The sequence below is a fragment of the Amphibalanus amphitrite genome, unplaced genomic scaffold (genome assembly GCF_019059575.1).
Source record: "Amphibalanus amphitrite isolate SeventyFive unplaced genomic scaffold, NRLGWU_Aamphi_draft 002110F_arrow, whole genome shotgun sequence".
In the NCBI taxonomy this organism is placed as follows: domain Eukaryota; kingdom Metazoa; phylum Arthropoda; class Thecostraca; order Balanomorpha; family Balanidae; genus Amphibalanus; species Amphibalanus amphitrite.
The window spans coordinates 2,375-18,737 of record NW_024883603.1 but is presented as its reverse complement, the minus strand read 5'-3'; the positions used below and the strand labels follow the sequence as shown (position 1 = coordinate 18,737).

At 46.9% G+C, this 16,363-nt stretch overlaps 1 protein-coding gene and 1 long non-coding RNA gene across 2 annotated transcripts; both read left to right on the top strand.

Moving 5' to 3' along the window:
- Window positions 1–3,816: 3,816 nt before the first annotated feature.
- LOC122376352 lies at window positions 3,817–7,811 on the top strand. The gene is made up of 3 exons (XR_006255617.1): window positions 3,817–3,909; window positions 6,082–6,207; window positions 7,634–7,811. It is a non-coding gene; the product is annotated as an uncharacterized LOC122376352 (long non-coding RNA).
- Window positions 7,812–8,102: 291 nt separating this feature from the next.
- On the top strand, window positions 8,103–11,723 carry LOC122376354 (galactokinase-like). Its single transcript, XM_043356174.1, has 3 exons — window positions 8,103–8,320; window positions 11,169–11,289; window positions 11,581–11,723. The coding sequence occupies exons 1-3, from the start codon at window positions 8,103–8,105 to the stop codon at window positions 11,692–11,694; spliced, it is 453 nt and encodes a 150-aa protein (XP_043212109.1). The 3' UTR covers window positions 11,695–11,723.
- Window positions 11,724–16,363: the final 4,640 nt, after the last annotated feature.

The following is a 16,363-nucleotide window of genomic DNA, read 5'->3' as shown; positions in this document are numbered from 1 at the left end:
CCGGCGTGGAATTGGGAGCGCTCGAGCACCCATAGTCCAGCACAATTACCTACCTATGTTTTGATATGATATGTAATACTTGTGTTGCATTTTTATTAATTTCATTCGGTATTTACCTTTATTTCGTCCGTTTCCTCTCCATTCACAGTTCTTATCTGCATTTATTTCTTACTTGCCCTGTAGCCATAGAGATCTTATAACAGTGGTCGGCAGGTCATTCGGGGTCGTGCCCCCTTTTTGGGCGCCAGGCAGGGCCATTACCCCCACCTACCAGACCCCATTGCTGACACAACCAAGCTTACTGAAATTCCATACCGTCCTGGAACTCTTTGGGTATTTGTGCATTTCCAATGCATCAAGTTTAAAACATGACACTTCCTCCACAAAACATTTAATGCCTATATCCCAGTAGCGGCGGAACACCTTCATGGGGAGGGGAGGGGGGGGGGGGCACTGCTGACTTTTGGTCCCATTCTTTCCATGCAACGCCCATAGGGCTAATGTTAAAATGCAAAAATCAAAGGGTGCACGGTGCCCCGGTGCCCTCCCCGTTCCGCCGCCTATGCTATATCCCATTTAACCCTTTTACGTATAGGGGCGGCGGGTGGTTTTTCGTTAAAAGCTCACGTAAAAGGCATTGGATCACGACCAAATTGTACCCTCGAGCCCATCATATTTTTTTACCAGCCCGGAAAATATCATGACCTGAGACCAGTTTTACCAACAGAAAAATAACCGCCTGCCGGAATTTTTGCCTCAAGACCGCTTCACATACGGAGCGTAAACGCGATGGGCTCGTAAGCGGATAGGGCTTTACCGTTTACGCTCCATATGTGATACGATCTTAAGGCAAAAATTCCGGCAGGCGGCTATTTTTCTGTTGGTAAAACTGGCCTCTGGACCCATAATGACCGTTGGCTTATGAGCTTTTCTGGCGATCATCTTGAGCCATAAACTCTCACTTCAAGGAGTTATAGCGGGTCCCGATTTTCTCGACACTTGTCATTGCCCTCTTGAGACGGAATGACCAAGGACCTTAAAAATGGGCAGCAGCGGCTTCCTATTGTCATGGGTAGCACGCTTGTCTTTTTTATGCACAGCTCCATATCAGAGTCCGAGAGGCCGCGGGGGTCCGATCGACTCCTCCCCCTTACGTTAGCGGCTGTTGAAACGCCAACAGACGGGCGACGGTCAAAAGTTGTAGCTGCTTTTGTACGACTGTACGGAGGGGTGAGATGGTGAGGCGAGCAGGTACGTGAAAATTGGTATTCTAATCAATGTGTGCTGACTGCTGTGCCTTTGGCCTGGGCTAATCTTTGAACCCTGGGATGCAACAGTCACGATGGCTCCATCACTGGAGCTACAAACTCTAAAAAGATAGGCTTTCTCAGAATCCCTCATTACCCCCACCGAAAGGGCTCCATTACCCCCAAAGGGGGCATGCCCCACCATTTGCCGACCCCTGTCTTATAATATTAAAAGATATCTATGCCTGTAACGATGGCAGAAGAAATTCCACCACTGAAGGTGCTTCTGGAGCTCGCCAAGTCAGCCTTTCGTGGCAAACATGGCCACGACCCCACAGTCATGGCCTCCGCTCCAGGGCGGGTCAACCTGATGGGAGGCGCTACGGATTACAATGAGGGACTCGTATTTCCAATGGTGAGTTTCCGTGTGTTTGGATAGTCAAACTTGAGGCAGTTTGAGAAATAATGTGGATTAGATGAAGAATTTGATTGTGATTGTTATCCTCAATATCATCGTCGTCATCATCATCAGAATCGCAATGTCACCTCTGCAACACATTTGGAAATTCGCTTAAAATTATGGGCTTTATGCATGTTGCATATCTCTGTATTTTGACAGCTAGCAATGCAATATCGTCAGGGTCTGACTTCTGACATATATCAGCTGTCCTTTGGCCTTTGACCTCTGTCCTGCTCTCAGACGCTGTGTATGTCCATGAGCTGTCCTCAGGCGCCGCTTTTGACCTCGGTTCTCTTCCTTGCCCTTGGTCGTCGTCTCTGACCTCTGAGGATCTCCTGCCCCCTGCCGTCAGGCGCTACCTTTGACCTCTGCGATCTGCCCTCTGCCGTTGATCCCTGCCCTGTCCTCAGGCGCTGCTCTCTAACCTCTGGCCCGAGAACTGTTCTCTGACCTCTGACCTCTCTCCTGCCCCCAGGCGCTATCTTTGGAATTGATCTAGGATCGTTGGCCTCTGACTTCTGTGTTTTATCTATAACCCCGTGACCTCTGACCTCAAATCTCTTTCCTCTTCCCTCTGCCCCAGGCTCTGCCTCTGACCTCTGACGTTTGACCTCTGACCTCTCCCCTGCCCTCAGGCGCTTCCCCTGGTGACGGTGGTTGTCGGCGGCCGCTCTGACTCGGACCAGTGTCACGTGACCACCCTGGCGGCCGGGGCCGACGCGCCCCTATCGGTGACCTTTGACCCGCCGACAGAAGAGGCGCCGCTCCGGCCGGGACCCCCGGCCTGGTCCAACTACGTCAAAGGGGTGGTGGCCAACTTCAAAGGTAGAAAATGGCACGATGAACATTGCCTTGAATAGGTCACAGAAAATGAAAAAGTCTCATTTGTCACCGTGCTAGGGTTTTACTTGCCTGATTACGAGTATACCAACCAGCCTTTTAAACGCTTTGCGGGCTTTTTAAGCCCCGGTCACACATACACGACGCACGGCCCGCGCACCAAAAATTCATTCATTCTGGCCAGTGCGTCGTCCTGCGCTATGCATTCGTTACTCGTTCGTCGAGCGCGCTGGGCGAACGGAATCATGCGTCGTCATTCGTCGCGTGCGTCGACAATTTTTGTGCATGCTCAAAAATGTGCGTTGAGCTCGACGCACGAAGGCGGACGCCAGACACACGCGGAGCGCGTTGGACCAGCGCCAGATACACGCGGAATATACGCTAGGTAATCGTTGTATGCTCGTCGGTTGATGCATCGCGTACACCCAGCGCAGACATAGCGTGCATCTAACGCATGTCTAACGGATTCGCATTGACTATAAAGACGTGGTAAACCAGAACTGAGCGAGTCTGTAGCGCGCACAGCTTTCCTCTGGCGTATGTCTAATTGTAACCATAACAAGGTCCTACCTCCTCATTGCTCATTCTACCCTCATGGGCGACTCTCCTGCGTTATTGCTGCATAGTGCATGGGTTCCTCTTCAATTCCTCCTGCTCTTGATATCAGAATTTATAAGTAAGATTTTAATCATACATTATTTGTCATTGTCATTGTTTATCTCAGGAGCTGTTGAACCATCTGAAAACACGAGGATGTGCCCTCCTTGAGGCCCTACTCTGATATGACAGCAGGCAAGACGGGCTACTGCACCGCTGCCAAAAGCAGTTCGCTGGCTGTGCGGTGAATGCGCGGTGCACGCGCAGTCCATGCGTCCCGTGCGCTAGCAAGCCGCTGTGCATCCGTTGTGTGTGCGCCCTTTATGCGCTTTGCATTCGCTGTGCAAGTGCCCGGCGCGCTGGCAACGCGTTCGTAGCGCGTTGTGCATACGTTGTCAACTTGCCATTTCCTGCGAACTCCTGACAAAAGTTGGTCACACAACAACGCACGACGACGCACTGGTCTTTTTGCAATGCGCCGGCCGTACGTCATGCATGTGTGACCGGGCCTTTATCTCACGAGTATCTCACCTTCTATATTCTAGACATTTCTTTCTACCCCTTTCCCGTTGTTGTGGTGTAGTTCAACTTCTTCCTTTTCTACCCCGTCAATTTATCCAATTCTTTTTTCTCAGGCGGCGTGGTGCCTTTTGAAGCGGTGCTGGCCTCGACCGTTCCTCTTGGAGCGGGTCTCTCCAGTTCTGCCTCTCTAGAGGTGGCGATGTATACCTTCCTCGAGGCACTTACTGGACGAAAGGCAAAGAGGTATGCAATTTATTGGAGACGGAGGATGGGAATAAATTAATTTAGCGTGGTTTGTTGTGGAGAGACAGTCACACTCTCTAAATGAATTATTTTGAATGATTTACTGTCCTGACTTTTGGTACAGGCAAGGCAAATGAGGTTCAATTTAAATAAGGTTCAAGGGCTGTGAAGGCTCAATTTTGCCTTTCGAAAACTATCCACACAAATCATTATTCCCAGTTCCCACTGATATGTTAGTTATCATTTTGCTATGGAGCTTAGGTACGAATTATCTGATAGGGTCATAAATTATCACTGTTGTTTTCTGTTTTCTTACCTTATTAGGAGCCTGGCTATTAATCAGTTTGAGCTAGATCCACTCTATTTGAGCTAGTTATAGCGTATAAGTACATATTAGCGCCAAGCGCCACTATGTAGTTACTATCTAATCGAAATCGATAACCGATCGATAACTCTACGGCACATCTGTGTAGTGGACTGCGTTGACGAGACAGGCGGGGGCTTATTTATTCAAAACTTGTATCACCAATTCACCAGTCGTTGTAGGAATGTAGGGGAGAGTGGGGTAAGATGCCCAGGGTGGGAAAGACGCCCCACCCCCTCTAGCGGCGAAACAAAGAATCGAACCTGGAAATTAATGTTCTTAGCGTAAAGCGGAAGCCTGCCTTGTTAACTGCACAAAAACTTGCGAGGCTCAGTTGGGCAACGGCTGGCTGGTGATTGCATGTTTTTTATTTGTTGCTTTCAAAAAATATTTTGGTGTCAAAACATTGTAAATATCAAAGAAGGTAGATAATTTTTGCGTCCCTTGCTATAGTCGCGATAAATTAACATGCGTGTACTGTGTCCCAAACAGTTTGTTTCAGGGTGTAGTTTTATGGCTAACAAATTGTACTGATTTAATGTTACCTCGGTACCTTGGGGTAAGATGCCCCCTGTCATGATGGGGAAAGACGCCCCCCTAAATCCGTAGGCTGTCCTTCAAGCAGCCCGTCAAATCATTTATTACATACCTGTGATGAGAGACAAAAGCCGATCTGGGACTATTGAGAGTCCAGTACGGTCGGGTGCTCCCCATGCCGGTCTCTCGGCCCACACAGCGACTTTTTGGGCGGCATCTGACTTTGAGAGCCCTTACGACGGCCTCTGTGGGCCACATTATTGGCTCCAGGGCCCCTCACGACATCCTTTGAGGGCTCCCACGTTGGCTCCACGGGCCGCGCTGGCATCTGAGGTCCCCACGATGGGCTCGAGGGCCCTCAAGCATCATGAAGACCTATAAGGGCCCCACAGTGGTCTCCGAACGCCACCATGGAGGCTTGTTTGGCCGCGCTGGACTATGATGGCCCTAACGATGACCTCTGAAGCCCCTTACGACTACTTTTGAGGGCCCTTACGATGACGTTTGGTGTCTACTGCAGGCCCGAAGGGACTACTGATTCGTTCAGGCGATTCACGTGCCCATTTATGTCACTTATAGTGCAGGGGGCATCTTACCCAACGCCAGGGGGCGTCTTTCCCACCCTGTGGGGTAAGATGCCCCGTTTCACTTCTTCAGGAAAATGCTTAATAGCAAAAAAGTTATCATATTTCAAGCACGAAAGTGAGATATTTTTGGAGAAAAATGATGTCGGCTTCCTTTGAAACCACAAGTTTTTGCTTTCCGATTGTCATTTTCGAATAATATATGACATAGTAAAACCCTGGGCATCTTTCCCCACTCTCCCCTATATGTTTGTGCCAGATGCAGTCTAGGGTATAACGTCACTTGTCACCTGAAATTTGTTTTTGCAAGGCGTTGCTGTCGAGGTGATATATTTGGCTGTTCTAACGGTTCTCAGCTCTCACCGTACCTATTTATGTTTATGTTAGTTTTAAAAACAAACAAACAGAGAGGTCTCTCATCCTTCGAATGTGTTCTAAATTATATAATTTCGTGACCACTTTTCTAGTCGTCGAAAAACGATTCCTCAATGGCGAATAAAAGGTAGCGAATGAATTTAAATGCCAATGAACATTGAACAAAACAAGATATTCATAAATCATAGTGTACAATGCACGAAATGTGTTATGCTTTATCTTATGTTCTGTGTATAAAAACGTGGCACTAATTGTTTAATGTCCCTTACTTATTAGCTTCTTTTCTCGTCTGACGCCTTTCACCCTTGTCAGCCTGCGCGAAAAGGCGCTGCAGTGTCAGAAGGCGGAGCACGAGTTTCCCGGAATGCCCTGCGGCATTATGGACCAGTTCATTTCGGCCATGGGACGAAAGGACAACGCTCTCCTTATTGACTGCAGGTGGGCTGCCATGGGAATTAACAGGATGGCAGGTCGCGTCTCTATAGGCTGGGTTTTCGCCCAGAAACAATACAATTATGCACCCAATGGTGTAGGGCTTAGGGGAGAGTGGGGAAAGATGCCCAGGGTTTGACTATTTCATATATTATTCAAAAATGGCGATCGGAATGCCAAAACTTGTAGTTACAACGGAAGCCGACATCATTTTTCTCCAAAAATATCACACTTTCGTGCCTGAAATATGATAACTTTTTTGCTATTAAGCATTTTCCTGAAGAAGTGAAAGGGGGCATCTTACCCCACAGGGTGGGAAAGACGCCCCCTGGCGTTGGGTAAGATGCCCCCTGCACTATAAGTGACATAAATAGGCACGTGAATCGCCTGAACGAATCAGTAGTCCCTTCGAGCCTGCAGTAGACACCAAACGTCATCGTAAGGGCACTCAAAAGTAGTCGTAAGGGGCTTCAGAGGTCATCGTTAGGGCCATCATAGTCCAGCGTGGCCAAACAAGCCTCCGTGGTGGCGTTCGGAGACCACTTTGGGACCCTTATAGGTCTTTATGATGCTTGAGGGCCCTCGAGCCCATCGTGGGGACCTCAGATGCCAGCGCGGCCCGTGGAGGCAACGTGGGAGCCCTCAAAGGATGTCGTGAGGGGCCCTGGAACCAATAATGGGGCCCACAGAGGCCGTCGTGAGGGCTCTCAGAGTCAGATGCCGCCCAAAAAGCCGCTGTGTGGGCCGAAAGACCGGCATGGGGAGCACCCGACCGTACCGGACTCTCAATAGTCCCAGATCGGCTTTTGTCTCTCATCACAAGTATGTAATAAATGATTTGACGGGCTGCTTGAAGGACAGCCTACGGATTCAGGGGGGCGTCTTTCCCCATCAGGACAGGGGGCATCTTACCCCAAGGTACCGAAGTAACATTAAATCAGCACCATTTGTTAGCCATAAAGCTAAACCCTGAAACAAACTGTTTGGGACACAGTACACGCATGCTAATGTATCGCGACTATAGCAAGGGACGCAAAAATTATCTACCTTCTTTGATATTTACAATGTTTTGACGCCAAAATATTTTTTGAAAGCAGCAAATAAAAAACATGCAATCACCAGGCAGCCGTTGCCCAACTGAGCTTCGCAAATTTGTGTGCAGTTAACAAGGCAGGCTTCCGCTTTACGCTAAGAACATTAATTTCCAGGTTCGATTCTTTGTTTCCCCGCTAGAGGGGTGGGGCGTCTTTCCCACCCTGGGCATCTTACCCCACTCTCCCCTACTATGTGTTTCAATGGTTGATATTGACTGGTTTTTGCAGCATTTTTGATGAAGGCAGGATACTTTCTTTGGCATCCTGTCCAATAATGTCTTTTAGGACTTCAGACCTAGCACTAAGAAGTGGTTAAGATCACAATCTGCTGCCTACAGGTCTCTGGAGTCAACTCTATAGTTCCACTGGCCGACCACCAGGTGGCAGTGCTGATCACCAACTCCAATGTTCGCCACACACTGACTGGATCAGAATACCCCAGCCGACGACGAGCCTGCTTCAAAACGGCAAAAGTACTCGGCGTCAAATCACTGCGAGAAGCCACCATGGAACTCCTGAAAGGTTGGCAAAACGTCAGGCTATAATCGGCATAGGGTCATCACAATATTATTCATGCATAAATGTTGTGAGAACAACTTTTATGAGCCTTTTCGTATACTTTTTCTTTCATTATATTATCGATACTTTCTGCCTTCTTTTGACATGCAGTGTTCATTTGGTGCCCTAGCTACTTCATATCTAGCTCGATTATTTGACTTAAAAATCGGTCGCTTTTGGATTGAGAAATGACTATTTTACGTGACACTGTGGACGCTGTCCCGTCACGAGTTTTCATTACCTAAATGGATGAGTAACGCTCGACACCTGTCACCTCGTGTTTTATGCTTCCGGTGCCTCACTTCCGGTCTTCCAGAGCGGCAGGGCGACATTTCCGAAGAAGACTATCGTCGAGCTCGTCACGTGATCACTGAGATAGCTCGGACAGAGGCGGCTGCTGAGGCCTTCAAAAAGGGCGACTATGTCACGGCGGGAAAACTGATGAACGAAAGCCACGCATCGCTCAGGTACTACGGCATCATTTATGGTGAATAGTTATGCACCAGTCGGAAGCTGATAACTATTATCTTGTGATTAAAGGTGCTTTCCGAAATGACAATATTGAACTGAAGGTCGACCTCGAGCGTTTGACGAATCAATGAAAGTAAAATTTACAATTTAGTTGCTTTGATTCGAAAATTTAGGGTTGTCCTCTCGGTCACGTAACTATGCGGGAACGATTTCAAATTAAAAACCCAGGGCCAACGCTTCAGGAATGCTTTCGATATAGGGGCATTCCACGTCAAATCGAACAAAAATCGGCTGTTTTGCAGCTTACCATCAGCGATTTCATCATAAATTTGTGAGCGAGTTCCTGTGTGGCCCCGGACATTACATTGATGTTTTTTGCACATTCTGACCACAGGTCTTCTAAATATAGGGCATCAAATTTTTACAAAATGTTGCATCTTTATATTTTTGAACGACCATAACTTTGGTTTTACTTGTTTGATTTGAATGAAATAAACCTTACTGTTTAGGTAATTTCTTAAGCATTTCTTTAGAATTGCACCTACTTAAATATATGACCTTGAAATTTGCTTAACTCTGTTCTTAAGCACAAATATTGAAATAGCAAAAAACACGTCACCTTCGATTTGGCTCATTTTCATATATTTTATTGCCTACCATATTCTTAACCCGGCAGTTGCTGGGGTATTTCGCCACCCACCGTTTGCTGGGGGGGGGGGGGGGGCGTTAAACGCCCCCAGCCGATAACTCGAGAACCAATAGGCGCAGCGAAACGCACGAGGCGGCAAACGAAAGAGCGCGACGAGACGCTTCAGATGAGTACTTTAAAGTTGAATTATGAGGTCACAGGTCGGGTCAAGGTCAGGTCAAACACCTGAAATCGGGCTTTCAGTAGCATGGACTTCAGGACTTCGCAATGGGCGCCTCTCGCCATAAACTCTGTCAAAACGGTGCACAATCCATCTTATAAGGCCTACAAGAGTGTCAGCTCCATATAGGGGTCAGTCAAGCATAGGTCAGGGTCAAGGTCAGGTCAACCGGGTAGGCACATATCCCTGAAAATCAAAACTGAAATTCGCAGCCTGTGACACATGTTTTATAGGTAATTTGGGGCGCAGAACACGATGGTGACATTCATTTTATCATATGTGTACGTGTTTGACTCAAAAAGTTCAATTTAAGAAATTCATGTATCATGATCGTGAAGTAGTCACGAAAAATTGCCAAGATTCAGTTCAAAATTTTGGAAAATGCGGAACGATAATCAATAATCGAAGATAGCCATTTGATTGGTCATGGTATTGGCAGTCTAATGGCGTTTACGGCATGTCTTTATGTCTATTCTGTGATTTTATATGATTTTTTGAACATATGCCGTTTTTGGTCGAAAAGTCAGAAATCATGACGTCACTAAAACCTCGATATCTCAAAAATTTTCCGACCGATTTTTTTTCAAATTTTGTCACAATAAACTTCAATCAATTCCCTACAGGTACCCAAAATTTGGCGCGCCTGCGGCGCGCCGTTTTTATGCTATGGCCCGTCGAAAAAAGTGGGGGCGTTTAACGCCCCCCCCCAGCAACTCGCGGGTTAACAACCTGTGAAAAAATTAGAGTGGGCCATTCATAAGTTTGGAAGAAAATTGCACATATGCAAACGTATGTTAGCACGCGCAGTGGAGGGGGAAGAGCGAATTTCGCCCACCCCTCCTGTTTTTCGCCAATATCTCATAAGATTAATGCGAAATCAATTATGGCTACCTGTCAAGAATTGAATTGGACATCTCATCGTGCAAGCAATAAGAAAATCGGTTCACAACTGTTCTAGTAATAGCGGTGTAAAGTGAACATCCTGTCGCCGCAGCAACGCGGCGACTCGGCAGCCGGCGCCGACCGCTACGCGCCGCCTGAATTGTAGACTGTGCCGGGACGGAACGGAACGGTTCCGTCTTTACATCGCGCTCCCTACCGCTGATTACCTTCGATTCGCGTCAAATTTTGTGAGAAGACTAAGAAATGTACAGGCAATCTTATGGTGAAAGAATTTTGAAAATCGGTTGGTAAACAATTGAAATATGAACGTGTAAACACAAAATTGTGATTGCTGCGTTTCCCGCATCGGCCGAGCCCGCCTCAGCCGGCGACATGTTACTCTTAGCAGGCCTCTAACTGCCATATTTATTATTGGATTAACTAGAAATTGCCCATACATACTAAAAAATGTATGTTCTTTCGTATAGTGAAGATCAAAAGACGTGAAGATATCGTTGCGTGATAATGTTTTCGTTGAATTTACTTCATGATGCATTTCCACACGGCTCAAAATTCACCGCAATTGCCTGAGACACTTTTACTATGGAACGTGAATGCTTGATTACGATGACAATGCATTTCCATTCTCGCAGAGTTTGGGAATTGGGATATCACTAATCAGAAATCATTCATTTCAGAAAGTGTACACAAGCAAGCATGTCTTGACTCCAGAGTTATAGTAGGAACCAGAGTTATAGCCATTTAAAAAAATGATGTTTGACATTTTTCGCTATATTCGATGACCTATATCTCAGCGATACGTTATCAAATTTCGAAAATATTATACGTAACTCAGTTTTGAACCATGTCCAGTCTGCCTACAAATTTTCAGAAAAATCGAAGGGGATGACGGATTTCGGTGTTTGATTTGACGTGGAATGCCCCTATATTATTTCTGTAATATTATTTCCGTTTAACCCGGAACATTTCGAGGTGCCATTCGCCTTGTCTTGGTATTGTTGCTCCGTCGTATATTTCAGGGACAGTCTTGAGGTGCCGTTCATATCTTTCACGTACGAGTTTATTTTTTTAGGGACGACTACGAGGTGTCGTGCGCGGAGCTGGACCATCTACAGAGGCTCGCCGCCGCAGTGGAGGGGGTGTTCGGGTCCCGGATGACCGGAGGGGGGTTCGGAGGGTGCACCGTCACGCTGGTAATTCAAGCTGTGTCACGCTCTCAGCTGTTCCAAAATTTAGCGTACGATAAATTCCTTTTTTAAAGTCATTACAAGTGAAAACTCAAAGGTCCCTGTCCCCAACAATCGCACAATGTGATGTTATGGTCAATGCGCATTCTATTACCATACGGCAAAACTATGAAGTCAATTTGTCGCATTATTTTCATATAAAATTGGAAACTATGATAAATTGCTGCTCACTTATTAAATATCACTCATAAAAGATAGGCACTTTGATTTGCTAATAACATCATGTCTTGTTCTCAGGTGAAAAAGGGTGCCGTGGAGCTGTGCATTCAAAAACTCAAGAGTGAGTACGCCGGCAGCGCCACCTTTTACGTTTGTCGTCCGGCTGATGGCGCCACCGTCATCTCCGCTTAGTTCGTATTTAGAGTAAAGAAAGTTTTTTGGCCATTTTCGGTGCTGCCCGCTACTAAGCTCATGGTTGTTTGCTCAGGGATGATGTCTATGGTTTAGGTATCAACAGATTACCTATAATAAATAATGCGCTGCTTCTAAATGTGCGCGTCCTTAAGACATTTTGGCTCAACATGTAGTTTTTCGTTGAAAGGGAACGTATTTTCGTGGTGTCTGCAGTTGTTTCCCGTCAACTAAGTACTGGGCTTCTACTAACTAGGTAGGGGAGAGTGGGGTAATTTGGCCGGTGGTGTAAATTGGCCGCCCCCACCTGTACGAAAGCTGATAAAAGTGAATGAAATAACTTTAGTCTCTATTCATTTGTCATCGGCAGAACTAACTTGAGAACAAATGTCAAAACTTTCCCCCGCTTAGTTTTATTCAAAATTAATAAAACGTGAATTTCGTTAGAAAATGGTAACTTTTACTTCCGTTTAAAAATTTGTATAACATGTAGTATTTGGGCTGTAAACGAATTCCAACATTATAGCGCCATTCTTGAGGGTGTTCAGCGGTTCCAAGAGCAATTTCATCTAGTTCTGTACAGCCATGACGACTTTATAGACAAAAATTTTCAGAATGGCAATGTGGGGTTATTTGGCCGGGACTAGCGGGACAACTTGGCCGGTGCGCTTAGAGTCACTATGCTGGGACGGCCGATTGTCACGGTCAATTATACCATAAAGGACATAATTCATGACCAACTCTGACTACCTCGATGCCATATTTCCTATTGGACAGCTGTAAGGGCATGTGACGTCATCAACGGTTACCTAACGGTTTTTTGCTAATAAATACTTACAGAAAAAGATACAGCCGCGCAAATGGCCTCATTGTGTTCAGCTCGTCAAGGCGCATCGAATGGTATACATGATGACCTTGAACTCACGTAACCTTGAGGTCAAGCGACCTGAGGTAACGTGACCTGAAGCCAACCTTTGACCTTGACCTCTCGAGGTCAACACATACATGTTTCGATGCGGAATGACGAGAGAATTACGATGGTACTTTTAGTTTTGGCCTGGCTTGATTACTTTAAAAGCTATTCGTAAAAAACTGTCATCGCATCTAGAGCCGCTATTTTGACTATTTTCGACCCCTGTGACGGCTGAGTCAACCTCCAAAATGCTTCAAATGCGTCGTAGGACACGCGTCATTGCTGAATGTGAAGCTGACTCGCCGATAACAAAAATCATGGCCTCAAACTAACACCGGCCAAATTGCCCCACACCCCCGGCCAAATAACCCTGCTAGTGGGGCAATTTGGCCGCTTTGCAGACCTTTGTAATACGTCACAATTTCAATATAAGTAGTTACCCTATCATTTCAAGTTTTCTGTCCAGGAAAGTAAAATGTATGCCACACCTGTCAGCGTTGAGAAAATGCAGAAATGTGTTGTCGATTTTTAGTTACATCGTTTTCTAAAAAAAAGCGGCCAAATTACCCCACTCTCCCCTACGCTGACATATATATGGGAGTATCACTGATAAGTATAGCATGTTACCTACCATTTTCTCTCAGGTCAACATATGGGCATGTGGAGACGAAGTTAGTAGTTATGGAGGTATTCTATGTATTTATATGACTGTGTTTATCTGTGTGGATGTGATGACTGTTGTTGAACACCTCATGGCAATATGAAACCTTGGCTATGCGAATTGTGATGATTATGTGGTTCAAAAGACGAAATAAACGCTCGAAATTGACCTCGGTCTCAGTGTACAAGAAAAATGAAAAGGAGTCAACATTTTCGGGTGAATGACCAGTGGCCACTGCGTAAATATGGACACAACACAAACATACTAAATTTGCTATACGCTTTTCAGGGCCATCTCAGTTAAAGGTAGACTGTCACCTTTTTTTCACTTGCCGGTTTTCGTAAGAGGTGCCCGCCCTCACCACAGATTTCCAGTCCATTTTCCCATATCCTCACCCTGTAACGCGGAATCGCCTCCCAAAGTCCCATTTGATGCCATCTTTTTCGCCGGTGAAAATGCTCATCACTAGGTTAATATCGCTAGCATGTATGACGCTTTTCATTACATTTTTGCATGGTAGAGATTCATTGTTATTTTTCTTGAATGTTGTGACGAATTTCGTAATACCAATATTAATTTCAACAGCAAAGACGTACATTTAGCAAATTAATGTCGAAGGTTTTCTAGTATACTAGCATGAAGGTGGGCACCCTAAAAGAGGAATATTAGACCACAGTGGATAACACGAGTAAAAGCGCTACAAAACATTTGTTTCCATAACAATAACAGTTTCAAAGTGACCTGCCGTCTGCAGCTTGAGATGACCTGACCCATTTCCCCTCCCCCCGTCAGTCGTCGGCTCGTGCCGGGTCAGCCACCGACGGCCCCACGCGACCATCGACGGCACTGTTCCTCCCCGGCTGATCCAACGGCAGTCGCCACGTCGACGCCGACCCGACGGCACCGACGGCGTCTCAGTCGCGTCGGCGAGCGGAGCGAGACGCGACGAACGTGGCGAGACGTGCCACGAGAGGGGTTAGAGTCGATCGGGCGAGAGAGGTGGCTGGAAACAAGATTGAACCGGGTCAGGCTGGTGGTGAGCGGTTTGAACAGGTTCTAGCTGGATTTGGACTAAGATGTGCAATGTGAAACGGTCAAAACTGGATTGAAGAGGACCATCATTGATGCATGTTGGTGCCATCTCGAAACAGTGACTCCAAGTGTTACGGATTTTCCCCGATCTACTATATCTCTAGAACGAACTGCGTTGAAAAATGAAGTCTAGCTGTAGTGTCTCGCCATCACTGTCACGGTCATCCCAGAAGCTGACCATATTGAAGCCTCTGATGGCGACGATGAAGCCTCTGCTGACTCTACTGACCATGATGAAGCCGCTGTTGACCACGTGGTTATTACTGTGGACCCACCTACCTTCAGTCGCCGCCTGGCAGGCCTCAACACCTCTGGGCCGGGTCGGACAGCTATCCTGGACCTCTGACGTCAACAAGGGGGTCATCATGTTCGAGATCTGCCTCCAGACGGACGGCTGGCTGGGACTGGGACTCAGTCAGACCGGCACCATGGCAGGCGCTGATCTGGTGATAGGATGGTTCGATGAACGCGGAGTTGCTCACTCTAAGGTGAGAACTGGTGGGGTCCTTATTACCAAGTGAGAACTGATGCGTTACTTATTGGTGAGAGCTGGCGTGTACTCACTTTCAGGTGAGAACATGTATGGTGCTCACTCGAGTAATTACTACGTGCATGGTGTTCTTGTTCTGTCATAACTACACGCAACTCTTGATTAGTATGTTGGTGGGTCTGTGTGCAGTAAGCAAAAAGAGCTCGAATTCCTAATGAAATGGGCACCGCTTTGTAGAATTTCATTTTGTCTAATGACAATTTTTTAAATTTTCTTTTCTATTTCTATTTCTCTATTCTATTTTTGGAAAGGGGAAAATATCAGCTGGTCGTCGACTGCGGATCATATCGCTATGGGTGGTGTACCTCTGGCGATGACAGGTCGCCTATATCTGCAGCGGCGTCCATTTGGCACCAGAAGTAGGCCGTTTGTTACCGGGGCACGGTCATTACGTTTTATTGCGACCGCAAGGCCAAGGGCTCGTGTTCCTTGTGACCGGGCTGAGGAGCTAGGGGTGTTGACCAAAACGGGCGGAACGGTTAGTCAGTGCTCACCACAGTACCGATAACCGAAGTAAGCGTAATTTTGCAGCCAATACATAGTGGTGGATTTGCTATTTATCAAAAACCAGGCGGACACGATGCTGCCTTTTTCAAATGAAGCTCCCCTCCCTAGCAGTAAATTGCTGACATTCTTTGCTTCTCACTCAAACACAGCGTGTGTCCGATTGACAATGCTCACAAAGCCCAAAGGTATAAACTTCAACATTATTCCCCTTCTCAGAACGCCGACTTCAGATATGGATATTCTTTTCCTTGAAGCGACAGTGGGTGACTGCCTTTTATCAAAGCGGCATCATATATCTTCAACTCTGAAAGTTCTGTTCATCCATCATTTAGTGATGCAAGTCAACGATTGTTCCACCGCAGATCCCGCCAGTGGCGGATCCAGGATTTTCACTGGGGAGGGGCTGCAGGTCATAATTGGGCGCCACGCCCCGGATGGGCGCCATAGTCGCATCGTATTGGCGCTGAAATATTGGCGCCCAGTGGCCCTGACAAGAGGCGCCCAGGATCAGTATGTACAGTGACACCACACGATTGGAAATATCGGTGCGGAGCGTACTGAAACGACGTTATTCGACTGATTTTTGCATCCTAGTCCTAGTATGCGGCACTCCGATGAGTTGCGAATTGAAAATTGGCGCCACTGCGCCTTCGGCGCAGTGGCGCCAGTTTTCCTTGGGTGGGGGCTGCCAGCCCCCGCAGCCCCCCCCCCCTGGACCCGCCACTGGATCCCGCTGAATTCTCGTTGTCTCTGCTCAATGACAGGGAAACGTAGATATGGACCTGGCAGGGAGACATTTTATGTAACAGCCCTACTTTTAAAAATTTTGAGGGGGTATTCAATGCATTTACGCTTACAGATTGTAGGTATACCCTCACCCACGCATAAACCGCACCAGCCTGTGCTCGTAATATGCGTATGCATACGTATGGACGAGTTAGTACCT

Coding starts and splice junctions, on each gene's coding strand:
- LOC122376354 (XM_043356174.1), top strand. CDS start 8,103: ATGAGTAACGCTCGACACCTGTCACCTCGTGTTTTATGCTTCCGGTGC. Junction 8,321..11,168: donor GAAAGCCACGCATCGCTCAG/GTACTACGGCAT, acceptor TTATTTTTTTAG/GGACGACTACGAGGTGTCGT. Junction 11,290..11,580: donor GAGGGTGCACCGTCACGCTG/GTAATTCAAGCT, acceptor TCTTGTTCTCAG/GTGAAAAAGGGTGCCGTGGA.